Source organism: Pongo abelii, chromosome 14 (assembly GCF_028885655.2).
Source record: "Pongo abelii isolate AG06213 chromosome 14, NHGRI_mPonAbe1-v2.0_pri, whole genome shotgun sequence".
NCBI classification, from domain to species: Eukaryota; Metazoa; Chordata; class Mammalia; order Primates; family Hominidae; genus Pongo; species Pongo abelii.
The window spans coordinates 65257743-65285452 of record NC_071999.2 but is presented as its reverse complement, the minus strand read 5'-3'; the positions used below and the strand labels follow the sequence as shown (position 1 = coordinate 65285452).

Genomic DNA, 27710 nt, shown 5'->3' with positions numbered 1-27710 from the left:
TTTTTTTTTACTTGAGCAAATAGGCAGATAGTAGTGCTGTTAATTGGGGTGGAGGAGGTTGTTACTTGTTCCGTGAATTTTGGAGAAGAAAAAAAAATCCCTTTTTTTTTTTTTGAGACGGAGTCTTGCTCTGTCACCAGACTGGAGTGCAGTGGCACGATTTCAGCTCACTGCAACCTCCGCCTCCCGGGTTCAAGTGATTCTCCTGCCTCAGCCTCCTGAGTAGCTGGGACTACAGGCGCACACCACCACACCTGGCTAATTTTTGTATTTTTAGTAGAGATGGGGTTTCACCATGTTGGCCAGGATGGTCGATCTCCTGACATTGTGATCCGCCTGCCTCGGCCTCCCAAAGTGCTGGAATTACAGGCGTGAGGCACCATGCCCGGCCAAAAATATCCCTTTTTAACATGTTAAGTTTGACATGTTTAAAAGAGTATCACAATTTGAGACATCAAGCAAACCCCTAGATGTGTGAGTCTGAAGCTTACATATGTGGAGTGGAGATATTTAAGTCCTGAGAATGGATGCAATCCCAGTGTGGGTAGGTTGTATGGAGAAGGAAGCTAAAGATACAGGTGAGCGGTCAGAACAAGTTCTGAAGGACTCCGGGTTCAGAAAGTGTCCAGAAATAGGTGATCCAGAAAGGGAAGAGGAGGCAGAAACACAGACTGAGGAGTAGCCAGTGGGGAGGAGAACCCCAAATGCTGGTTTCTGGACCTAAAGAAAGAGTGTTTCAAAATAAGGGAGTGACAAACTGCATAGCGCGATGCTATGAGGTGGGGCAAGATGATATTATTGGAACTGGCAAGAGGAAGGTTGTTGGTGTCCTTTTAGAAAATAGATTTTTCTGGAGTCTTGGTGGTAGAAGCCAGACTGAAATGAGATTGAGTGAATGGATGGCAAGAAGTGCTGACCATGCTTGTGATGAAATTTTTTGAGACCTTTTCTATAAAAGAAAGGAGAGAAATGGGAACTAACTGGAGGGGTATCTGAGGTCAAGTGAATGGAACTTGGTGAACAGATGGAGAAATCAAATCAGTGAGAGTTCAAAGAAGAAGGAAATGTGAATTGGCCTTGAAAGCTGAAATTGTTTCAGTTGTTACAAAGGCAGTTCTGTGGAGGGGAACATTATGAGTGCATTGCCACACAAAAGTAGCAATGAAATTTATAGAATCAAGGGAAGATCATGGATTTTAATAATTAGGACTGCTCTGACTAGCATTGGGTAGTAGTGACAAGTATTTAGGGTGGGGACAAGTGGTGAAAGGCCTGAAATGTGACCATAACGTCTTTTCCACATATATTGTTGGCAAATTAGTCTATATTTAAAATGAATAATTTAGTGTTTTCTTGAACTAATGATGTTTAATTTGATACTAAGAAACTACTTACTAATATTTAACACATTCCAAATAAGATATTTCCTTTTTTATAATATGTTCCTTTTAATAGTGGACTTAAGTTTTGATTAGAGCACATAACAGTATTTATGTTTTAAAATCCGTACTTCTTTTACTGTTTTTTCATCTAAAGGTCAGGAACTCTTGTTTCTTGTGCTTTGTTTTTTTTTTTTTTTTTTTAATCATTCCTGTTAACCTGGTTTTATTTTCATTTTATTTGGAATGCTTTCTCTAGATATTTTATACCTTTCAGTATGTTATAGCCAAAAAGAAACTAGGAGAATACTACATTTATTACTGTTATCTTATCTGATATGAAAAGTGGGAATAAATGATTGTTTTTAAATATACAGTTTCTTTAAGAAGCATATTTCAAGAAAATATACATATTAGTGGTTGTATTTTGAAGGTTAGTAGATTTTACAATCTGAACATTATTTATAATAGTTCCTGAATTCCCAGCCTGGCTCTGTAATTTAGTGTAATTTGGGTGGATGGGCCATTGAATGGCATGTAGGTGTATGTTTGTCTTGCCCCACAGGGCATGCTAAGTGCTTTGTACTCCCTCCTAGAACTGTTCATTTTAAGTATTTAGTCACCTTGGTAAAGGTAGGTGAAAATGAAAGCTTAAAATAAGCTATAATTATATTCAGCATTGGTGATATATTACTCTGACAGAGGAATGTAAATTGGATCTAGATATTATACAGTATTAAAGCTGACCTTCCAAGTTTAAGGTATGAAATTTGTTAGTTTGTCACATGTGAGCAGTAATGTATTTTTTCTCCTTTTAAGAAGCTTTGTGTATTGATTTTAAACCATCTAGATTTGTGTTTCCCTAGGCATTCATGTAAGATTATTCTTTTGGGTAATTAAAAATATTTTTCTTATTACAAAAAATATAAGTTCATTATAAGACAATAAGAAAATACGCAAAAGCAAAATCAAGAAAAATGTATAATGTTATCTACTTAAATAGACACTAACTTCTTGGAGGAGAGAGAGAGAGAGAGACACTGTCTACAGAGGAAGTCTTCCTGTCTAATACCGTTGGTTGGTTGGTTGGTTAAAAAAATTGCTTAAAGCATGTAATAATCAAATAAATGATTCAAATATACCCCAAACATTTTTTTTTTCAATCTGAAGCATAAACATTTTTTTCTCTAGACATTTCATATGGAGCCCAGACCTTTTCTTGGAGTGGGCAAAGGCTGATTGCATAAAGCATACTCATAATGCGTTGTCTTCCTGCTATTGGTGCTTTAAAGAAGAACGGGATCGTAAAGGCTCTGGCAAAACAATCTGAATGCAGAAGTATTCTTCTGCTAAAAAAATTTTTTTTTGGTACTACGATTTCCCTTTAATATATAGTTGTGCCCACATTTACTTCTACAGCAATTTAAAAAGTAATCTATTTTTAGCTTTCCACATCATTAGGCTTAGTTTTCATAGAAAAAGTACCCCTTTCCCCAATTATGTGTTATCTGTTTATATAATATTAATTATATAAATACAATAGTAAGTACAACTGTCAGGAATGGATTTGGAAAGAAACCCAACTGGTTCTGGTGGGAGCAGTGTGTGGGGATGTATAAGAGAGTAGAACTCAAGCCTTGAATTAGCTGACTAGGTGGAGGATGATTAAGAATGTGTTTGTATAGCTACACATATGTATGTACATTTCTTATATGTGAACAAAAACATTTAAGAAGAATAATAGAAAATGCCTTATATACCATTTCTGCTTTTTAAACCTAAGATATATGAGCATCATTCCACTTCAAGATTGTAGGCATAGTTTTTTCTTTAAGTTTGGTTCCTAGGCCCTAGCTAAGTGTGGTAGCCATCTTCATTGCTCCTCTAATAATCTCTGTTTATTTTTGTAATAGTGTTTATGGCACACAGTTTTTTTTTTAATTGTCCTCATCTCAGTCCTACAAATTTCTTCCATCAACTCTTTAATCCCAAATTATGTTTTTTTCTTTGTTCTTACTACCCCTTTTCTCTTTTAATTCTTTTGCAATCAGGATTTCACTTCTACAGAATTATTTATAAATTGTTGTTGAATTCATTTCTTTATAGTTCTTTTTAGCCTTTATTTTCTTTGACCTCATTTTAGCACTTGACTCTTGACTCTTCTCTTTTTGAAACTTCTTCTTTCCTTTGGATTTGTTATGTCAGGTTTACTTGGTTCTCCTCTTACCACTGTCACTGCCTTTTTCTCATTTTCTTGGTGGGAGCTTCTGCCTGTTCTCACACTCTAACAGTGGATGTTTCAGACTTGTGTTTGAAAGTTAGACTAAATCTACTTTTTCCTTTTTTTTTTTTTTGCTAAGCACAACTAGAAATACTGGACATTATATGTGAAACAAATATAAGAAGACAGGCTAGGAACCTTGAGATTTAAGGAGCAATATGGCAGTGAGCTTGCTGGGTTGTCTTTCTGCCTTTTTGTCAGATTTGGAGGTGAAGAAGTCAGTAACCCAGAAGTGACAGTGGGCACAGAACAAAGAAGTCCCAACAAAAGCCTTCTCTCTTAAACCAAAGGACCACAAAAATGGCAGCAAACAAGACAGAAAATGTTGGCAATAACTGCTCTGTATTTCTGCTAAATACCGCAGAAAAAAATCTGTGGCCCCGTCCCCCACCACACCATCAAAAAGCAAAGTGGGTAGCCTGGATTTCTACCCACAGATGGCAGTAATGAAGCATTCTCCCCCCTCCCCACTGGCATTATGTCCAAAGAGGCCAATAGAGTCAGGGCTTTCACCACCACCCAGTGATAACAGACGTCCACATCCCCCTTCCATGGTGCTATTGTAGGTTACATGGTGAGCATAATGAGACAGTCCTCCTTCTCTCCATCAGGGAGTGCCTAGATTCCCATCCATGTCAAGTGGTAACAAAGAATCTCTCTTGGACTTCTGTTTCCACCTTGCAGTAATGAGGTGGTGCTTTCTCTTCTTCCACTGGAGCAGTGTCATAGGAAGCTTACTGAAATAAGAGGTTTATATAAGATTTAGAATCTTATAACACAATATCCCAAATTTTCAGGCTTCAGTATAAAAAATATGGTCATACCAAGAAGCAGGAAAATCACAAACTGAATGAAAAAAGACAATAGATGACAACACTGATATGATGGAGATGGTAGAATTATCTGACAAGAATCTTTTAAAAAGCAGCCATCATAAAAGTGTTACAATAGGCAAATAGGAATGTGATGACAAAAGAAAAAAAATAGAAAGTCTCAGCAAAGAAATACAGGAAACTATTTCTTCTTTTAAAGAACCAAATGTAAATCTTACAAGTGAAAAATACAATAACTGAAGTAAAAAGCTTACTGGAGGGCCTCAAAAGCAAAACATAAGGCTGAAAGGAAAGAATTAGTGAACTGGACTATAGAATTATAGAAAGTATATAGTCTGGACAACCAGGAAAAAATAGATTGGGGAAAAATACATACAGAGTCTCAGGGAATTATGGGTCTATAACCTAAGATCTAACATTCTTGTCATTGGAGACTTGAGAGGAGAAAGAGGACAGGATAAAAAAGTACGTGAAGAAATAATGGCTGAATAGGGTGGGCACGGTGGTTCATGCCTGTAATCCGAGCACTTTGGGAGGCTGAGGCGGCTGGACCACCTGAAGTCAGGAGTTTGAGACCAGCCTGGCCAACATGGTGAAACCCCGTCTCTACTAAAAATGCAAAATCAGTCAGGCGTGGTGGCACGTAGCCTGTAGTCCCAGCTACTTGGGAGGCTGAGGCAGGAGAATGGTGTGAACCCAGGAGGCGGAGGTTGCAATGAGCCGAGATTGCGCCACCGCACTCCAGTCTGGGTGACAGAGCGAGACTGTCTCAGAAAAAAAAAAAAAAAAAAAAAAAGGCTGAATAGCTCCCAAATTTGGCAAAAGACATAAATCTACCTAAACTGAATCACAAACAGGATAAACTCAAAGAAATTCACACACAGACATATCATAGTCAAATTCCTGAGAACTAGGCTGGGCATGGTGGCTCATGCCTGTAATCCCGGCACTTTGGGAGGCTGAGGTGGTTGGGTGTCTTGAGGTCAGGACTTCGAGACTAGCCTGGACAAAATGGTGAAACCCTGTCTCTACTAAAAATACAAAAATTAGCCAGGCATGGTGGCGTGTGCCTGTAGTCCCAGCTACTCAGGAGCCTAAGGCAGGATAATTGCTTGAATCCAGGAGGCGGAGGTTGCAGTGAGCTGAGATTGCACCACTGCCCTCCAGTTTGGGAGACAAAGTAAGACTGTGTCTCAAAAAAAAAAAAAAAAAAATTCTGAAAACCAAAGATAGATAAAAACATCTTGAAAGCAGTGCCCAAATTGCCGATTTCATGAACTAAACAAGAGATATTACCAAGACAGCAACAGGATAATAAGGGAATACTTTGAACAACTTTAAATACACAACTCAACAACTTAGATGAACTAGATCAGTTCTTTGAAAAACTACAACACACCCAATATGAAATAGATAATTTGGATGGCCCTCTGACTATTAAGATAATTAAGTTCCTTCTCCCCACCAAAAGATCTTCAGGTGCAGGTGATTTCACTGGAGAATTTTACCACAAACTTAAAGAAGAATTAATGCTAGTTTTCCATAGTCTGTTCCAGAAAATAGCAGAGCAGACAGCAATTAATTTTTTTTTAAATGAGGCTTGAATTACCTGATAGCAAAACCAGACCAATACAGTACCAAGATAGAACAAAACAAAACCAAAACCCTCAAACTTACAAACCAATGTTCATCATGAGTATAGATACAAAAATCCTTATATAATGCATTATGTTGACAAGCAAAAGAGGAAAAGTCACTTGATCATTTGAATCGATGCAGAAATAGCATTTGACAAAATTCAACACTTGTTCATAATGAAAACTCTCAGAAAAGTAGGAATAGAGGGTGAATTCAGTTGTGTCCCTAGAAAGATGTATTTACATTCTTAACACTCTCTGCAGAATGTGGCCCTTTTTGGAAACAGTCATTGCAGTGTAATTAATTAAGATGAGGTCATAAAGGAGTAGGGTAAAGTCTTGATCCAGTATGACTTGTGTCCTTAAAAAAAAAAAGGCAGAGATACAGGAAGAGTCCCATCTGATAACTGGAAGGATTGGCAGCTTCCATCAGAAGCTAGGAAGAGGCAGTGAAGGATTCTACCCAGAGTCCGAGGCAGCAGCCCTGCTGACACTTTGATTTTGAACACCTTGCTTCCAGAACTACAAGATAATATATTTGTTGTTTTAAACTCCTCAGTTTCCTGCAGCCCCAGGAAACTAATACAGAGGGAACTTTCTTAACTTGGTAAAGAGATCTACAAAAATCCTGTAATTAATACTCTATTTACTGATGAAAGACTAAATGCTTTCCCTCTAAGATAGACTGAAAACAAGGCAAGGATGCCTGCTTTCAGGACGCTTATTTTACACCATGGGGAAGTTCTAGGTAGAACACTGAAGCAAGAAAAGGAAATAAAGGCATGCAGGTCAGAAAGGTAGAAATAAAACTGTCCCTATTTGCAGATGACATGATTGTTTACATAGAGAATCTCAAGAAATCTATCAAAAACTCCTAGAACTTATCACTGAGTTCAGCAAGGTTGCAGGATTCAAGATAAAAATATAAAATTGTATTTCCATGTACTAGCAATGAACTTGTAGAAAATGAAATTAAAAATACAATACCATTCATAATTGCTCAAAAAATAATTGTAATTCTAATGAATTACCCATAGAACTTTTATGCTGAAAACTACAAAATAATGATGAAAGGAGTTAAAGAAGATCCAAATAAATGGAGACATCTAGTGTTTATGAATAAGAGACTCAACTCAATTTGCTTGTCCATTTGGATTATTGGCAGAACCCAATTTCTTGTGGTTGTGGGATTAAGACTCTTATTTCTTTTCTAGCTGTTCAGTTGAGGGCCATTCCTAGGTTTTTCAGTCCACCTACATTTTTTGGCTCTTCTTTGGCCTCCTTCATTTTCAAAACCAGTAAAGGCAAGATGAGTCCCTTTTATGCTCTTTTTTTTTTTTTTTTTTTTTTTTTTGAGACAGAGCCTTGCTCTGTTGCCCAGGCTGGAGTGCAGTGGCACCATCTTGGCTCACTGCGTTCTCTGCCTCCTGGGCTCAAGGGATTCTCCTGCCTCAGCCTCCCAGGTAGCTGGGATTACAGGCACTCACCACCACACCCGGCTATTTTTGTATTTTTAGTAGAGACGGAGTTTCTCTATGTTGGCCAGGCTCATCTCGAACTCCTGGCCTCAAGTGATCTACCCACCTCAGCCTCCCAAAGTGCTGGGATTACAGGCGTGAGCCAGGGTGCCCATCCCTTTTTATGCTTTGACTCACTTTCTTTCATCTCATCTCTCTAACCAAGCTGGGAAATTAAGAATTACATGATTAGATTGGAACCACCTGGATAAACTAGGGTAATTTTCCTATCTTAAAATCATCTGATTAGCAACCTTAATTCCATCTGCAATCTGAATTTCTCCTTTGCTACATGAGGTAATATATTCATATGTTCTGAGTTTAAGATGTGCATATCTTTTGGTGGGCAAGGGTAGGATTACTCTCTTTACTACACATGCCTAGTCCTTTTATGCCCTCCCATTGCCCATGGCATTATATATGTGGTTTTTCAAGATCAAGCCCTTTCTTACCTGTTTGGTTTTATCTCTGATACAGCTTTCTCTGTTGCTCAGCACAGGCCATTTCTTTTACCTTTAATGTCTTTGTGCATATGCCCTCCTGCTTAGAAAGAAAGACTCAGGTCAGACAGCAGATGCTTTGAAGTTCCCAAGAGAGGTAGATATTGTACCTTCTGTTCCCAGAGCACCATGATTATAGCATTTATTGCATTATGGAAATAATTTTGTTTGACATTTGTTTCAACCACTAGCCTGTGATCTTTTCAAGGGCAGAGAACATATTTTATTCAGTTTTGCGTTTCTCATACCTAGTGCAGTATCAAGAACACAGTGTGCCCTTTAATAAAGGCTGACTTGGCCAGGCATAGTGGCTTACACCTGTAATCCCAGCACTTTTGGAAGCTAAGGTGAGAGGATTTGCTTGAGGCCAGGAGTTTGGACCGGCCTGGGCAACATAGTGAGACCCTATCTCTACAAAAGTTAAAATTAGCTGAATGTGGTGACACATGCTTGTAGTCCCAGTTACTAGGAAGGCTGAGGCAGGAGGATTGCTTGAGCCCAAGAGGTTGAGGTGCCAGTGAGACATGATTGTGTCACTGTACTCCAGCCTGGGCGACAGAGTAAGACCCTGTCTTTGGTTTTATCATCTTTGATTCAGTATGGGCAAATAACAGTTCTGAAATTGCAATTGAAGTTTCTAGCTTGAAGGTTGAGACAGGTTCAGTAATGGTGTGGAGATCTGTCATCTCTTTGTGTTTATTTCTGCATATATAAAGGCCACAAGCCCGGTTATCAGCAGACCTAGATATTATTTCTAAGTGACTATAACCTCTTAGATGTAACAATAGAAGGGGACTTAATTTCATTCTAAAATGATTTATTGAGTGCTCAGTCTATCCCATGCTGGAATAAATATGATATATAAGAAACAGTCCCTATACTCAAGGAGTATGCATCAGGTAAGATTGCTCTTATGATCTGGTATGTTTATTCCAGATCATAAGGGTAATAATTCCAAGATTAATTCCATTATAATTCATGATGCATTTGTCTTTCCCTTTCTACGAGCACATCTGGGAAGAAAGGTAATAACTTTAAACAAAACAAAGGAAGGGTAGGAGGGTCAGTCTTTGGGAAAAATACTTGAGAGTGCTTTGTTTCTTTTGGCCAGGAGGTAAATCTGAGACCTGATTGTTGCCTCTATTGCTCAGTGAAGTGACTGACTGTATTTACTTCTATATTAAAGCCAACAACATGTCAGAAACCACTTTATACACTTTCAGTTTCATCCTGTGTTTCTGGAAGTAGTAACTGAATTTCAAAGTCTAAGCTGCTTTTAAACATTTAGAGGCGGGTTAAACATAGTAATTCTGGGAACTTGTTCTCTCTCTCCCTCTGTTTTTTTTTTTTTTTTTATTTTTATTAAGTTTTATTACCTCTTCATCTCTTCTTTTCTCCTATATTGAGACCCCTACTAGGAAGTGCTAAAGGGTAATATACTTAGAAGTTTTCCTTGAGGTAATTAGAAGAGTTTAATATTTCCTGTTACAGAATTTTAAGAGGTAGATTTAGTATTTAGCACACTGCAGTTGCTGTTTTAAAGCAGTTTTTTTCTGATCATACTGATCTCTATGTCATTTCTATTCATGAAGAAGAAACATGTGCATATTTATCCGTGAATGCAGTTTATAGTTAAACCACATAATGCCTAATGGTACTGTGCTGACAGGCACAGAACAAATAGTGCAGATTTTAGTTCGTGGAGATTGATCATTTATAGATCAGTTGATAATTTTTTTCTAGGTTGCTTCTTACATTGATGATGAGAAATTTTTTCATTTTTGTAGAAATCTATGGATCTCAATAAACCTCTGTCAAGACTACAGACCTGCCTACTCAATATCACTTTTTATCTTGAACATCTTTTCCAGTGGAAATAGGAAGTGATATTCATACCCCATCTTTAAAAATAATATTGCTGAAAATAGTAGGGGTGAGGGTGAAACACTTGAGATTATTGCTTTGTGAGTGATACCTGTTAATACAACAATATGTTGAGTTTGCAAATTTTTCAGAAAACAGAGAGATGTTTCATGCATATTTATTTTTTAATCTTTTTAATAAGTACTTTTGTGAGCTTTCTTTTCTTATATTGTTTCTTTGGTTGTCAAGTGTCTCAGTTTTCTTTCCCTGTACCATGTCCCACTTTTCTTGTTTTTGACATGTTTTATGAGATATAATGTGTAATCTGGTTTTCAGAAGGCCATTGCCCAACTGTCGTTGTTGAGAAATTCCCACAGTGACTTAAAAGATTGTAATAGATGAAGTGATTTGGTTTAATGCCTCTTTACATGGAACTTTAATAAGTTTTGTTTTATAGAGAATTAGTTTATATATAAAATACGTGAGTAGGCATAAATTTTATTTGAATAGTTCATATTCTGTAGTTTAGAAGAGAGTTATATAGTGGGTCTAGAAATAGTTGACTTTAGACCGTCTATGAGTCCCACTATTCTAGTTATAATTATGTTAAGGGTAATACATTTTAAATAGCTATTTTTTATTATTAATTGTGTAGATCAGAGAACTTACTGATTTACATGGATTTGTGTTTCTTAAATTTTATAGTGGGTCATAATATAAGCATATTAAGTGTAACAAAGTCTTTTTGTTGTATTAACATAATTTAAAATTACTTTGCCTATTTTGGTGTGAGGCAGTTTGATGAACAGTGATTTTATTCTTCACAGTGATTAAAGGTGATAGCAGTATGAATAATCTGAAACCATTTATATTGGCTTTAGAATATCTTTGTGGCTATACTTTTGAATATGGATATTGTTGAAAATTTACTTCAAACAAAATATTGAAGGCCCTCTGTGAAGTATTAAAGAGGAGTGCCTTATGAACAGTCTCTCTCCATGCATCTCAATGTCAGCCCAAGTAAAACTCTCAGATTACTCCTCACTTCCCTGATGCATGTGAAATAGGAATAAATTCAGAATAGGATGTCAACAAGGCAAACAGTTAAGTGAGATGCTGCAGTTGTTTTCATGAAACGTAAAAACAAGATTCAAAATGCCTACAGGTAATCTGTCTGTCGCTGATAGTGAAGAGTAAACCCTCCACTTTTGAAGTAGCATCCTGGTTTGAAAACAACCTCTGTTTAACTTTTTTCCTTACCTTAACTATAATAGCAATCTTCAGTCTTTTATAAGAGAGTATCTTTCCTGTTTAAGTGCGTTTTAAAAATTAGTTATTTCATGGCTTTCACTGGCAAGAGATGAGTAAAATATTGTCTGACAAGAGATTGCCAATCTAAATGGCAAATTTCTTTTTCTTTTTTGTAAAATCAGAAATCCTCAACATTGATAGGTGTCAAGTTGTATTTACAGAAATGTGCAAATGAAGAAGCTGGATTTTAATCAATATTTGTATTTTTTATATAAATATGTTGCATTTGGTTTTTATTCTCTTGTTTTCACTGGAAATGTATCTTAAGGAAAAAAATGATATTTTGGTATTTTCTGATATATGACTTAAGCTTGATTTTATTCTTTATAATGTTCTGTTTTTCATTCCTTGAATTTTTTTTTTTTGTGATGGAGTTTTGCTCTTGTTGCCCAGGCTGGAGTACAATGGCGTGATCTCGGCTCACTGCAACCTCTGCTTCCTGGGTTGAAGTGATTCTCCTGCCTTAGCCTCTCCGAGTAGCTGGGATTATAGGCATGCACCACCACCCCTGGCTAATTTCGTATTTTTAGTAGAGATGGGGTTTCACCATGTTGGTCAGGCTGGTCTCGAACTCCTGACCTCAGGTGATCTGCCCGCCTCTGCCTCCCAAAGTGCTGGGATTACAGGCAGGAGCCACTGCGCCTGGCCGAAATTTTGTTTTTAACATCTTACTGTTCAAACAGTACACATACACATACATAAAATCACATATATAAGTACAGGCATACAAATAAATATACACACATATATCTTTTCTTTCCTTCATTCTTTTGGTGACAGATTATTATCATTGTTATTATTTATTGGCCTAGGTTTACTAATCTCTGCTGAAAAAAAGTATTCATTTCTACCGAGGCAGTTTTCCTGTAATCCAGGCAAGCTGTTGTCTAGTGACAGTAATGTTCTAGTTATGTAAAGGCCTGTGACTGGGTCAGTGGGTTTATGGGACAGGTTTGGTTTGGTGAACATGGAGATACTCATTTAAAACCCAGTGATGCAGTTTGTTTGTTTGTTTTTTTAAAGCAACTGAACTTTGAAACTTAGGAAATTCTTAACATTTGTAGGAATGTAGTTCAGTGGTTTGGGAAATTCTGCTAAAGCATCTCTTTTTTTTGATTAATTTTTGCCAGTAATCTTTTTCTTTAGGTTGATCTACATCTTTCCTCCATAGATCTTTACTCACTTGTACAATTTGTCTTCTTTGGCATAGCCCCAAATGGGCTGTAATTAGTGGTATGCTGGTAAATGTTTAGAGCCAGCTCTGAGTGCGTGGGTGGGGGAGGCTTTGATTGGTTTGCCAGTTTCTTTGGTGTGACTACTTTCATTGTGGCTGATTTCAAGCTACCCACGTGATGTCCCTAAACGTGAAGCATGGAAGAGATGGGCACAGTCTGCTCTTAACAAGCCTTTGCAAGCAGAGTTTAGCACATCCATCTTTGCTTCTTTCACAACTAAGATGAGTCATGAATAATTTTTATATATGGTGTTATTCTTATGTTTTGGTTACGATTAGGAATATAGCAAATATAAAATACTTGTAGGTATATAATGGGATAACACAAGCTGCGTTACTGACAATGTGTAACTATCTTTTTTCTGTTTTTCAGCTGGGTGGAAAGCTTTGGACATGAGGGGCTTGGATTATTACTAGACATTTTGGAAAAACTGATTAGTGGAAAAATGTAAGTATTGCTAATAATTATTTTCAAGTAAGCATCATTCATATGTTCAATTATAATTCCAACACTGCTATTTTTTATGTCAATACAGCCAAGAAAAAGTTGTAAAGAAAAATCAACATAAAGTCATACAGTGTCTAAAAGCCCTGATGAATACGCAGGTAGGTACATAGGTAATTAGTATTTGTCCATCACCGATTTTGTAATATATGATTTTCAGTTGCAGTAAAGTGATGGTAAATTGTTCTGATGTGTTTTTCAGTACATGATGGAAAAATATTGAATTTTATTGAATTCTAGTTTCAACTGTCTTGCAATAGGAGAAACTTGATAATGAATAAACCTCTTCTGGTGCTGAACTCCTCATATATAGGTTAATTATCCCTCCCTACCCTTTCCTCCCTCTCAACCCTGCCCACCCCAATCCCATCTTCTTTCTTTTTTTCTCTCCTCCCCCACCCTTTCTCCCCTTTTTTGTCCTACTCTTCCTCTTTTCTTCCTTCCTTCATTTCCTCCCTCTCTTAACTTTCAAAAGTACGGCATGAGTCAGCTTTAAGATCATGATTATTAAATGTGAGCTGCAATAATACTTATTACCAAAGGTTCAAGTTAGGAAGATTTCTTATATTCTAGGAATTTAAAATCTATAATCAAATTAATGTAAACAGATATAAGCAGGTCTCAGAAATAGAGCAATGATGCTTAACCCAAGTAATATTGAGAACAAACATAATATGGAGGAATTTGCATAGTTAAAGAGGTTACATTAGAAGGGAGAAACCTGCTTGTGGCTGTCACCTATAATCTTACCACTTTGGGATGCCGAGGCAGGAGGGATTGCTTGAGGCTAGGAGTTTGAGACCAGCCTGGGCAACATAGTGAGACGCTGTCTCTACAAAAAGTAAAACAAATAGCTGGGCGTGGTGGCACATGCCTGTAGTCCCAGCTACTCCGGAGGCTGAGGTGAAAAGGGTGGCTTGAGCCCAGGAGTTTGAGGTTATAGTGAACTATGATCGAATCACTGCACTCCAGCCTGGGAGACAAAGTGAATCCCTGTCCTTAAACAAAAAAAAACAAAAAAACTAGAAAAAAAGAGGAATTCTTAAGCTCTTTACTGAAGTTAGATTTTAGGTTTATCTAGCAATGTTTCTTTTTTGCTTTTATACTGTTAACTGCAGAAATTAGCATTATCCTATGCTGTTTCTTTAAGCTCCAGCATCTAAACACATTTACCTCATGATGTGTGAAGTAATGATAGGTGTTTAAGTTGCTGTTAGACAGCAGGGGAGGAAATTTTACCTGTGGTGGTATGATTATTTTTGTTTTATAGCAAAACCATCTGTATATTTCTGATTAATTTTAATTATAATATTTTGCCTTATTCTAATTTAAAAACAAACTTTTATAAGGCTACACACTTAAGTACTAGTACGTAAATTATTAAGATTTATTTTATATTTATTTTACTAAATGTATTAGCAAATATTTATATTTTCTAATTATTTTTGTCTTATTAAACTGTGTATTTTTAAGCATTTTCTGGAGCTAAGCTTTCTATTTTTAAACAATGAAATATTTTTTCTTCCTTGCCTCCTCTAATCAGATATTATTTTCAAAGAAAATATGTGATGTAGGAATCACAACTCCTTTCTATGCTGAATTCATGATTCTTTGAAAATCAGATATTAGATATATAAGGTAGCTTTTTACATATCCGTTTTAAGAGTAAATGAATGAAAGAATCAAATTGCTGATAGGGAGAGGTCTTTGCCCACTAAGTACATAGAACTGGTTTAGGAAGCCCTTTTTAAAGTGGGAATATAGAAATTGGAAATTTCATTGGTGATGGAAAAGCCAAAAGTAGAAAAAATCTAGGAACTTTTTTTAAACCAAAGGGTCATTTGGATCATAATTTGAATTTAAGAAGAATATCATGGTTAAATTAAGGTGGTAAATAGAAGATAATATTCTTACTTTGTTTCAGAATGAATCTGAGGAAGATTGAACTTTATTTTCTAATTAATATACTATTTTTCTCTTAAGAGATTTTTGTTGCTTCTAGTTTATATACATGGAGCTATAAAATATTGCCATTTTATTTGGTGCTTTTGTCTGTGTTATTAAGAATAAAAAGTTAAGTTATTGGTACTTAGTATTATAGTGTCTGAACTCTAAACCTAGCAATATGTGAAATTTTTGGTGAAGTTTTTTTTCCCTTCAAGATTGGTTAATGGTTTTCTTAATCTTTATTTGATCACATCTATAAGTACAAAATTTGTTAAACTTCACTTATACAGTATTAGCATTCATTGAATGATGAAAATATGTTTTAAGAGGAAAAAAATGTGGTGCCTTATTTGGTACTAGTAATTAATTATACAATTAATGAGCAAATTTGATAACATTACATGAAAGTGAATTTCTTATAACATTAAATTGGACTAAGAGTATTTTTTAAATGGAAGAGAATTTTAATTGCGTAGGAGAAAGAAAATAAAAGATAATAAGGATGAAAAGTTAGTATATTCAAATTGAAAGGTAATTAGAACAGAGGCTTCAGTTTGGTCAGTTAACTTTGTGTGTGTTGCTTTGAAGAGTGCACCCAAGGTGGGAGTGCTTTGCTCCTGAAGCCAGCAACTTTACTCACATTATTTCTGCTACTGGGATTAACTCACTGTGGGTGGCTGCTCAGCACCAGTAGTCATGCTGGGTGCATCCAGATGTTGGGCATCCTACATGAGGATTTAGAGCATTAACTTTTGTCTACCTAAAACATCATCTTCAGTGCCTGAAATTCCATCTGTTAGCTAATAATAGGTCTCATGTGGAATGCAGGCAGAACCTGGCATTGATCCTCAGTTTAGAACAGGCCAGTTACCATATTGTCCGGAGTGGGTCCTTGACATTCAAGAAAGATACATCCTTAGACCTTTCAAAATTTGTCATGCCTCTCTAACCCAAAACAGCCCTCATTAAATGCACTTTAATCCGAGCACTGGTAAGTTGACAACTTCTCACACAGAGTCAACAGTTTTTTTGTTTTGCTGTGTTTTTAAAATAATTCAGAGTAATTTATACAAGTAGCAATTCTGTATTTATAGATATAGAGTAGTAGTAATTGGCCTCATACCAGTTTTAAAATGAGTGTGACCCATTTTTGCATTACCAAAATCAGAGAACGTTACCTGTGATGGACTTTTGGGGTCACAGGATGATGGTTAAAATTGTGAAATCAGAGTATGCTCTTATTTCACCTTTCATACATGATAGGTTAGGGCCAGAGGGCTTGACAGAGAAGGCAGGTAGTATCACTTGGAGGAAGTCAGCATGAGTCACCTTGGGTGGCTGGAGGAGTCACAGGATTCTGATTCTAGAAGGGCAGGTGTTAGCTAAGGACAACCAGGTAGGTGGGAAATGAAGGGGAAATGCTAGAGGCAAGCTTTACTCAATTCCCAGATTTATTAGGACAGAACCAGCTCTTCTGTACTTGGTAATCATTGACTGACTTGCTGAATTGAATCTAAGTGATACTTTATAAACCTGACAATTCCCTGGAATGATTATCAAGGCATATTGTAGTTTCTGGTCCTGTGCCTGCCTTTTCATTCTTTTTCCAGTTAGGTAATAGCCTAGGCTATCATAAAAGTAAGTATTTCCTGACTGTTTAGCTGTCTTGTTGTAAACTTTTCCCTATTACTAACAAGACAGAGTAATCTCTCCAAAATTCATATTCTTGGGCCCTTGGCCTTTCCTTGTACTTTCTCCATTGTTCCTGTGTTTCTTAGATAGTGGTTTAAAGTAAATGCAATATTTCAGCCCAGTACAAGGTTTCTTTGCATAAATGGCCATATACAAGATAGGAAAGTTATAAATAGGATTTTATCACAATCAAAGTACTTGGGTCTAAGCTGGTTATAGATTCAACTTCGATGCTTACATGTAGTGCTGATTTTGAGTTTAGTTCATAGGCCTGTAATTGGGAATAAGGCCCTTTTTTAGTGTGTGGTAGTAACTGATGAGTCAATTCTCATGCTTTAGTAGGATCCTCTGAGATGCATCCTAGGCAAATAGTACTGTTTTATTGTTTCTATTCATCCTCTATATTTTGACAGTTATCTTTCATAGATACATCATTAACATAACTTATCTTCTAATTGGATTTGACTTCCTGGCAGTAGTAAATAAACTTTATCCTAATCCCAATCATCCCATTTATAGAATGAGTTTACAACTGCATTGTTTTCCTTATAATAAATACCATTGTGATTAGAATACCTGTGCAATGGGCAGTTTCTACATGGTATCTGCTCAAATCATCCTTCAGTTTTTGCTTATTTATGAACTAAGTGCTAATATCTAGGCCTGTGTTTTGTAATATGGTAGCTACATGTGGCTTCTGAGCATTTGAAGTGTGACTAGTCTGAACTGAGATGTGCTACAGTGTAAAATACACACTGGATTTCAACTATTTAGGAACAAAAAGAAGTGAAATGTCATCAATAAATGTTTTATATTGGTTATATGTTGAAATGATAATATTTGGAATTTATTGGATTAATTTTATTGAAAATAGTTTTGCTTGCTTGAAATTTTTAAATTACTCATGTGGTTTACATTATATTTCTCTTGGACAGTGTTGATCTGTGTGTTTGCTTATGGTAATATATCTCTTACCAACCTTCCTTCCCAGGAAAAAGATTTTCATGGCCTCAGTGTCTGGTTCTGTATCTGGCTGTTTGTTTCATATGCTTCTGTTGGCATATCCCATATTTCTGACTGCTTCCCTCTTTCTCAATTTGGCTACTTAACCTGTCTTAATAATTATCAGCTGCATTGTTGTAAAATCACCTTAAGTTATCTTTATTTGGTTTAGTTTTGTGGTTCTTGACATAAAGTGAATACCCTTGTGAACTTTTTTTTTTTTGAGACGGAGTTTTGCTCTTGTTGCCCAGGCTGGAGTGCAATGGCGTGATCTCGGCTCACTGCAATCTCCGCCTCTCAGATCCAAGTGATTTTCCTGCTTCAGCCTCCCGAGTAGCTGAGATTACAGGCATGCACCCCCATGCCTGGCTAATTTTGTATTTTTAGTAGAGATGGGGTTTCTCCATGTTGCTCAGGCTGGTCTCAAACTCCTGACCTCAGGTGATCTGCCCGCCTCTGCCTCCCAAAGTGCTGGGATTACAGGCGTGAACCACCGTGCCCGGCCATGAACTTTTTAGAGTGTTACACAGTCTATATTTTTTAGCTTTAGTAAGTGTAAAAATATCCTATAAAATTTTTTAATAACTACATTTCCTTCAGGGTATTATTTTTCTAACTAATTTCTAACATTTGACCTCTTATTTTCAAAATATTATAGTATGGCTTAGAAAGAATTATGAGTGAGGAGAGGAGTCTTTCCTTATTGGCCAAAGCCATGGATCCCAGACACCCCAATATGATGACAGATGTGGTTAAACTTCTCTCTGCGGTATGCATTGTAGGGGAAGAAAGCATGTAAGTGTTATCAACCTTTTTCCCTAATTATATAATAATTTAATACAGATTGATTCATTTAATGTTTCATTATCTACTCTAGGCTAGAATTTACTAGAATTTAAATAAATGTTGAGGTATATTTAAGCAGCTAATTTAGATTCTTATTGGCTGGAAATTTTTGAGTAATTATTTCTCTTAATTGATTTATTAATTATGGTCTAAAATACTTCTATGAAAAACTGATTTCTTTATATTTAAACTGTTTTTTTAACTGAAACCCTAAATTTAAAAAAATTCTAAATGAAGCCTTTGAAAATATACAAATGGTTCTATTTCTTATGTGATTTTTTTTCCCAGATAGAATTATTTCAAACTGTAGGTCTTCTCTATCCCCTTGTAAAAGCAAACATATTACGATTTGGAAATCTATGTGTAAGACAGATTAGAAAGTGATTTATGTAATAGTAGTTTACTGGTTGAGGGTGCAAAGTCCTCGAGCATAAAGCACACACTAGAGCTGTAAAGAACTTAACCACATTTGTTAGGAGTATAATTAAATACCATTACATACATATTAAAGATAATTATAAAGATAAAGATTTTTTAAAATTAGGGTTCTAATTATAAGGAAGCATTTAAAAATTATTTAAAATGCCTTTTAGAAAAGATAAAAATGTAAAAACTAAACAGGCAAAAGAACTAACAGAAATATCCCCCATATGTAGGGGTTGGGAGAGCCCTGTAAGGGGAGCCTCCTGTGTTCATTTGAAAATCAGCCTTGTGGAGGTCCTGCTGGAGTTGGTGGGATTGAGCAGGTTCGGCTTGATGGTTGGATAGTCAAAGACACCACTCGGCCTCAGCCTGGCAGTCTGCCCGCTAAGTGTGCCTACAGTGTTTATCTATAGAAGAGGTGTAGCCACACCCAGCAGCAGCCCCAAGCGTGCAAAGCCAGGCATACAGCTTCAGTATTTAAGACCATATAAATGTTGGTGTGCAAATCGAAGAGTGAAATTTATGTGGACATATGATACTTTCTGAGCTTCCCTTCCCACTTTCTTCCTTTCCCCTTTCCCCCATCATTTTTAAATTCTGTCTTTTAACCTCCTCTTTTTCCCTTTTCTTCTTCCTCTTTCCTCTTGGACTCTTCCTTGCTTTTCTTTTCCCTTCCCTAGTCTGTTATCCTTCCCTTTTCCTTGTTTCTTGACTTCAGAATGGGTATCAAGATCCTGTAAATAACATTTAGGACTGCATGCCCATGTCCACGAACTGTGAGCTTTTCCAGTGTGCTGGATGCTGTTAACTATTATTTAAAAGAGGAGGAAGTATAGTTTTTGCATAATTATTATATTTTATAATTGAATATTTATAATACCATACTATTATATATTTTTGACTATCACTCAGCTTCATTTACTTAAACTTGTGAGGCATAAGAGTGCAGTGGTTGAGAGCATTTATATGGTGCCCACTACATAAATCTGTCTGGTTTCAGATTCTTGCTCCACCATTTCACAGATATGAGACCTTAGACAGATTGCTTAACCTTTTTCTGCCTTAGTCTCCTAATCTATAATATAGGTTAATTATAGTACCTACCTCAAACAATTGTTATATACTTTAAAATGAGTTGATGTTTGTAAAGTGGCTCAAATGGTGCCTGATGTATCAAGCATTATATAAATGCTTGATAAACATCTTCACAGGGTTATTGTCAGGGATAAATGATTAAAATGTAACATGCTTAGAACTGTGCTTGATACATGGTATGTACTCAGTAATCTACTTCTAAAATATATTGGCTGCTTAGGGTATTGACTTCTTTAGTAGGGTAAAGCAATTGTATTATGACATTTGTGTTTGCTACTTGCAATTTAATGGACTCAAATTTTCCAATAGCCTTGAAGAAGTTTTAGAAGCTTTAACTTCAGCTGGTGAAGAAAAAAAAATTGACAGATTTTTTTGTATTGTGGAAGGCCTCCGGCACAATTCAGTTCAACTGCAGGTAAGTTTTGTGTGTATATAAAATCTGTTTTTAAATGGCATATATTACTTTTAACTGTTTTATGATTGGTTTATATGAAAACATTGTTATGAAGCTCTGCATGCCTTTTAATATTCTTTTATAGCATTATTTATTTATTTATTTTTTTGAGACGGAGTCTTGCTTTGTCGCCCAGGCTGGAGTGCAGTGGCGCGTTCTCAGCTCACTGAAAGCTCTGCCTCCTGGGTTCACACCATTCTCCTGCCTCAGCCTCCCAAGCAGCTGGGACTACAGGCGCCTGCCACCATGCCCAGCTAATTTTTTTTGTATTTTTAGTAGAGACGAGGTTTCACTGTGTTAGCCAGGATGGTCTCGATCTCCTGATCTCGTGATCTGCCCACGGTCGGCCTCCCAAAGTGCTGGGATTACAGGCATGAGCCACTGTGTCCGGCCTACCATTATTTTTAGAATATAGAATTCCTATTTGTACTGTGTCATAATTTATCTTATAGATACATCTTGGCACACAACAATGGTTATTTCCTAGGTTGCTTTTCATGTAGTAGAATTATTAGATTTCCCTGTATGAGATATAATCATAGTCCTATGAACTGTTTATTCTATGTTAGTCTCATAAATTACTTTAACTTTTGAGATGTTTTGCCAGTTAGGTCAATTAGGGCTTTTCATTGTTTTAATAACTGAAAAGTTGAGCTTACATGAATAATAAGGAAACCCAAGGTTATAGATGTTTCCAAAAATACTGCTAAAAAGACACATTTAGACTTAAACATTTAAGTATTCAAGCTGAATAATATTCATTTAATTTCTCTTTCTTTTTTTAAAAAAAAGGAAAAGAGGCTTTTATTGGTATAATTGTTCAAAAGTGATCATCTTAAAAAATATTAATACCTGATTCTCACCTCCATACTTCTAAAACTTAATTGGCATGGTGTGACCTGGACATTGGGAAATTTAAAATGATCCTCAGGTGATCCTAACGTGCAGCAAAGTTTCGAAGCCAATGTGTTAATAGATATGAAGAAAATCTGTTTCACACTTAATAAAAGTAAAAAGTTATAGTTTTTTTTTTTTTAAAGGTTCTGGGCACTTGGCCATTTTATTGTTTCTTGGTATATTAGGAATAGAAAAGCTAAATCTGAAATAAAAAAATAAAGTGAAAAATTAAAAGTAAACAAATGGTATTTTAAAAATAATAGGCTGGGCGCGGTGGCTCATGCCTGTAATCCTAGCCCTTTGGGAGGCCGAGGCAGGCGGATCACCTGATTTCAGGAGTTCAAGACCAGCCTGGCCAACATGGTGAAACCCCCATCTCTACTAAAATACAAAAATTAGCCAGGCACGATGGCAGGTGCCTTAATCCCAGCTACTCAGGAGGCTAAAACAGGAGAACCGCTTGAACCCCGGAGACGGTGGTTGCAGTGAGCCGAGATAGTGCCACTGCACTCCAGCCTGGGTGACTAAGCGAGACTCTGACTCAAGAAAAAAAAAAAATGAGAATATGATAGGAGCTGTGAAACTAATAATTTAGTATGACATTTCAGATGACAGTGTTAGTGAATAGCCAGTGAGGAACCCTATGTTGTGATTTGTTTCTCTTAGAATAGGCAGGATTGAAGACCTGACTAGAGGGTCTCTATGGCATGGGTCCTGCAGGAACCTCTGGAAGAGAGCCCCTTTTCACGCATTCTGGGCTTGTTAGATGACATTGGCTTCAAGGTCTGGGATGTGTTCCCCATCTGACAGACCTTGCCCATTTAGTTGCTTGAGAGACTAGAGTCTTTTAATTCATATACTGCTAGCCTCATTTCCAGTCTTCTCTTCTTCTCTTTTCTCTTTGCTTTCTTCTGTCTCTTCTCTCCCACCTCGTCTCTGAGCTCCCCCTTCCCTTCTCTCCTTTTCCTTCCTATTGCTTTTCTTTTTCCTTTCTATTTTTGTGTCTTTCCTTGTCAGGTTGATCTGCTGTCATCTGGTGCTTTGAACAAGTTTCTTTGTCATCTGGTCCCAGGCTTTTTATTCATCTGAAGATTAATGAAGAGTAGCCCTAAAGAAAGCTTTGTAGAGGAAAGTTGAACCATTACTTTATCTGATTTTTTTTTGCAGCTATCTATGAATCTATAATTATTTGAGAATAAAAGGTTTATAAAAATATTGGTAAAACTGGGGTCCCATCCTTTTGTTTACAACAGTATTACATTACATGAGGTTTTAAACTGTAAGGGAAGAGATGAATAATGGCTTGTTAAAGACAAAGCCCTGTTTTGTCCTGGTAAATGACATGATCTCCTCATTTATTGGAAAGTTTCGACTATTGCAGTCTAATTCTTGGTTATTTGGAATATTTGTTTTGGCTGTCAGACATAAAGGTAAATATATCTGACCTTTATTTTAATTAACTACAAATTAAATTGATGAGTATGAACTTGAAGGCAAACTACGTTGATTTAAAAAATTTAGGGGGTAAATTAAGTAATTTCTTTTATAGGTAGTTCTGATTTTATTGAAGGTGCTCTTCTGTGGAAAAATAACATTTTTATAGTCATGATAAACTTATATTTAGTCAGTAAATATCTAGAAAGAGAACTATCAGTTAAAAGTTTGGCATTTTATAGGTTACTATTCTGTAGAAGATGTTAAGACTTAAATAAATATTAAGAATTCTGTTTATATAAAGTTTTGATACAGGTTTAATTTCTTTTATTAACAGCTCTAGTCAGACTAAATTAATGTATCATAAAATTTACTCATTTAAAATGTGCGTTTCAGGTCAGGTGTGGTGGCTCATGCCTGTAATCCCAGCACTTTGGGAGGCCAAGGCGGGCAGATCATGAGGTCAGGAGATCGAGACCATCCTGGCTAACATGGTGAAACCCCGTCTCTACTAAAAATACAAAAAAATTAGCCGGGCATGGTGGTGGGCGCCTGTAGTCCCAGCTACTCGGGAGGCTGAGGCAGGAGAATGGCGTGAACCTGGGAGGCAGAGCTTGCAGTGAGTTCAGAACATGCCGCTGCACTCCAGCCTGGGCAACAGAGCAAGACTCTCTGTCTCAAAAAAAAAAAAAAAAGTGTGATTCAATGTTTTTTGTATATTAACAGCTTTGTGGAATCTTTACCATAGTCAATTTTAGAAGATTTTCATTGCCCCCCAAAAGAAAGTCCCCATCGCTTAGCTATAACTCCACAATCTTTGATTCTTTCTAGCCTGAGACAACTATTGATCTACTTTCTGTCTTTATAGAGTTGCATATTCCAGACATTTCACGTAAATGTAATCATGCATTATGTGGATCTTTGTGATTGGCTTCTTTTACTTATTAATAGCAAAATATTTTAGAGGTTCATTCATGTTGGAGTACTGCATTTTAAAAAATCGCCACATAATCGTCTGTCATATGAGTGTATCACATTTTATCAGCTATCAGTTGACAGACATTCGGGTTGTTTGTACTCTTCGGCTGTTATGAAAAATGCTGCTGTGAACATTTGTGGAGTTGATTTCTTTTTAAACTACTGCTTATTTGCCATATTTAGTGTTGAATGAATAGAGGTAGGGAGGAGGAGAGCTTAGAGCAATGTTTTCCTTCCGTAGTTACGGAAGTCACAGGCATGATACAGTTTCTTTTTAATTTTTAATTTTTGTGGGACATAGTAGGTGATGATTCAATTTTTGAAAAATGTTTGCCAATATATAGGTAGCTGATTATATTTGCTTTTATGAAACTAATTGCTTTAGTTGTAATTATATTTTCTGTTACAGTTAGTAGTAGTGTTAATTATTTGATATCCTGTAAACACGAAAATAAATTTCTTGATATAGTTCTTAGAGCTTAATTTTTAAGAAGTGAAAGGTTATTTTAGCATCATTCAAATTTATTTCTTTCCCATTTTTCTGATATGTTCAGGTTAAATTTCCATGCTCTTAATTGGAAATAGAAAATGGAAAGAATTGTTCTACATTCTTATTTTTTCTATTCAAATATTTTGTTGAAGGCTTTTACTCCTTAATAAAGGTTTCTCATTGTTTTTAAGCCTAATGTGTGAAATAGCTAGCAGGTAACAGGCTTCAGAGTAAAAGATACCATTTTCTAGAGTGCTAACTTAGGCCAAACAAACAAACAAAAAAGGTAACATAGATACTCTTTTCTGCATATTGCAGATTATGCTCTTTCTATATTCTTTAAAATTATTTAAAAAATTGTAGTAATATCTAAAAATACTTATTTCTCTGTCTTTCTGAATTTTCCACAAATAAAGTAAATTTTGAGGTGGCTGGCTATCAATTTTCCTATAAAACTATTCGTACCCATTTTATTCCATTTTAATAAATTGCATTATTAAAATGTGCTAAACTAGATGACATTAGCAAATCGCCAATTAAAAATAAAACTTGTTTATTCGTGAATAAAATAGGAACTAATTGTTTACTTTTAAATTGGAGAAAATGAGATAGCAAAATAAAAACATTCTTCATTATTCTTTTACTGCAAAGTATATTTATGAGAAAGTATTTTTTTAAGGAGAATAAGGAGAATTGTTACTTTTTTTGTTCTTCTGATCCTAATAATGATAATTTGTTTATGATTATGATAGAATTGAGCACACTTCCCCCATTTGATATTATATAGTAAGAAAATGTTAAACTTTGTACCCGGAATAACTTTATTCCCAGGCCTTGAAGAATATTATCAGGGGCCATGCGCAGTGGCCCACGTCTATAATCCCAGCACTTTGGGAGGCCGAGGCAGATGAATCACAAGGTCAGGAGATTGAGACCATCCTGGCTAATCTGGTGAAACCCCGTCTCTACTAAAAATACAAAAATACAAAAAAAAAAAAAAAATTGCCTTGCATGGTGGTGGGTGCCTATAGTCCCAGCTACTCGGGAGGCTGAGGCAGGAGAATGGCGTGAACCCAGGAGGCGGTGCTTGCAGTGAGCCAAGATCGTGCCACTGCACTCCAGCCTGGCTGACAGAGCAAGACTCCATCTCATAAAAAATATATGTATATCTATATCTATCTATCTATATATAGATATATATATCTATATATATGTATACACACACACACATATATATTATTATCAGGAAAGAAAGTACAAATATAAACCTAGGACTTAAAATAAGCATACATTACTTTTTTTTTCAAACATCAGACAGGGTTTCTCAGCTGCAAGCAACATAATCACTCTAGGTAATTTAAGCAGAAAATGTTATTAGAAAATTAAATATTCTATGAAACAAATTGAACAGATTTCATCATAGCCTATATCAGTTAATTACTTCACAAATTTTGTACCTACCTTACAAAATTTCTGGTAGGCCCAGGGAATCATGTGGGTGGTTTGTAGCTAGAAGTAATACAGAAGATATGCTGCACTATATCACAGCAATGCTCTAATGGAAGTGCCACTCCCAACTCTCTGCTGTGGTCAGCACTTGTGACACCAGGGACAGACAGCCTTCTGCCACAGTTGCCCCAGGAGAACCAAACTCTCCATCATAGTGTCCAGTATTCATGTGTATGCTTGTCCCTCATGTTGGCCAGTTTTTCCTTAGTAGAAAAGGACTGGGATAAGTATTGGTTAACCAATCTCTAGTTTCTGCCGTCCTTTAATCTTCTGTTATTTTTATTTCTCTCCTCTTTTTCTTTTCCTTTCTGTGTCTTCTGTCTACTCTTGTCAGGGCCATACTTTCCTGGAGTATCAAGAGCATTTTCTAGATTTCAAAGAGTTTGTTGAAACCCTTGCTGTTGGTCATAGTACTGATTGAATTGTGATATATTTTTGGAAGGGAACCAAAACATGGGAATCCTAGAGTGTTTTGGGTGGATATTTGGTTCTTCTTCTGTGTATATGTCCTCAGGCCTGCAGTGATAGAATGCTGTAACTTCCTTTTCCTGTGGTTTCTCCCTGATCCAGTACCCATGGAGTTGCTGATGGGATGGTCAGGAACATGAATGGTCTTAGATGATCTGCCACTTGTAAACTGACATGTTAGTCTGCCACAGTTCTAGTTCTATTGGTGCTGTCAAAAGATGTGAACTCCTAGGTTAAAAACAAAGGATTTTATTGCTCACAGCAATAGCAGTAGGCTGAATATCAGCTTTGTGTCAGTCCCAAAGCCCATATTGTGACACTCATAGTGTAATGTGAATACTGCCAGTTGCAGTGGGTTGTGTTTTAGGAGAGAAAACTTGAGCATAGGGAATATTACTTTTATATTATGGGCAGCAATGACTGTAATTGATCTGATTGATACAGGCTATGATGAAATCTGTTCAATTTGTTTCATAGCATACTTAAGTTCAGTAGGGACTGTGGGCAGCAGAATGAGGCCTGTCTGAAGTATTGGCCTCAGTCCTGCCTTCCAGGTCCCAGATCTAGTCAGCTGAACAAATCCCATAATCCAGTAAATCATCAGAGTCTACCTTAGAATACCAGGTGGCTTTCTTTTTAAATTTTTTGATTCATCTTTCCACTTGGCCTGAGGTGTTAATTCAGATACAGTATGATGTGTTAGTGATTGCGCAAACTTCCCCTTGTTCAGCAAAGAAGTCTAGGACAATTCTTTCTTCATAACAATCCTGGTCAGTGAGTTGAAGCTGACCTGATTGCCTCCCAGTGCCCATGTGGTGTCACTGATCACTTTAGCTAAAATCAGGCACAGATTTTTTACCACTTCCCATTGTAGGGATAACTGCCTGCAGAGTACACATAGTAAGTCAGTTTTTTTCTCCAGGAAGTTCCCCAGAGTAACTAAGGATAGCTTCCGTTTGGAGAGATCTCCATAGTTGCCTAAGACTTGCATGACATACTGGTGGCATTTCTTTAAACCCTTGAACATTTCTTATGATCATACTTGTAGGGTTCAAGTCATGGTGTTTTTGAAGAGAGAGGCAAGTTAATGCCTGTCTTTCACCTAAGATAAATAGTCTTGAAAGGTGTACATGGTGCTCCTGGAAGGAAAGTGTTGTTTGTAGTTGTTGGGATGACCCAAATAGGACCTTTATTAGTTGAGGGACTACAGGGTGGCAGAGCTTTCAGCTTGGCTTCCAGGTGGCTGATAAATTTTACAGTTCTTGGTTCAGGAAATAATTAAGTCTAAAAATTTTTGGAGGGACTGTCTGAAGACAGTCAGTCCAACTTATCCCTTTTTGTCAGTGCCATTCACCCACCCTACAGAATGACTGAGCTACAGTTATGGGAGTTGGAATGGGGTTGACATCCAGAGA

The 27710-nt window shown here is 36.4% G+C and overlaps 1 protein-coding gene and 1 long non-coding RNA gene across 6 annotated transcripts in view; one reads left to right on the top strand and one right to left on the bottom strand.

Annotated features, from left to right (window-relative positions):
- Nucleotides 1–27710, top strand: part of DIAPH3 (diaphanous related formin 3) — a 485256-nt gene that overhangs the window by 132423 nt on the left and 325123 nt on the right. For all 3 annotated transcript variants that reach the window (NM_001374211.1, XM_054528709.2, XM_054528710.2), the window contains 4 exon segments: nt 12929–13003; nt 13092–13161; nt 18360–18496; nt 20375–20480. In NM_001374211.1, coding sequence (NP_001361140.1) covers nt 12929–13003; nt 13092–13161; nt 18360–18496; nt 20375–20480 — 388 coding nt within the window.
- Nucleotides 3986–16354, bottom strand: LOC100938101 (uncharacterized). 3 transcript variants are annotated; one of them, XR_008512709.2, is made up of 4 exons: nt 16186–16354; nt 15676–15732; nt 8100–8187; nt 3986–4397 (listed from the first exon to the last, which is right to left on the bottom strand). It is a non-coding gene; the product is annotated as an uncharacterized LOC100938101 (long non-coding RNA). The 3 variants fall into 3 exon arrangements; XR_008512710.2 differs by lacking the exon at nt 15676–15732; XR_008512711.2 differs by lacking the exon at nt 16186–16354 and having other exon boundaries at nt 15676–15812.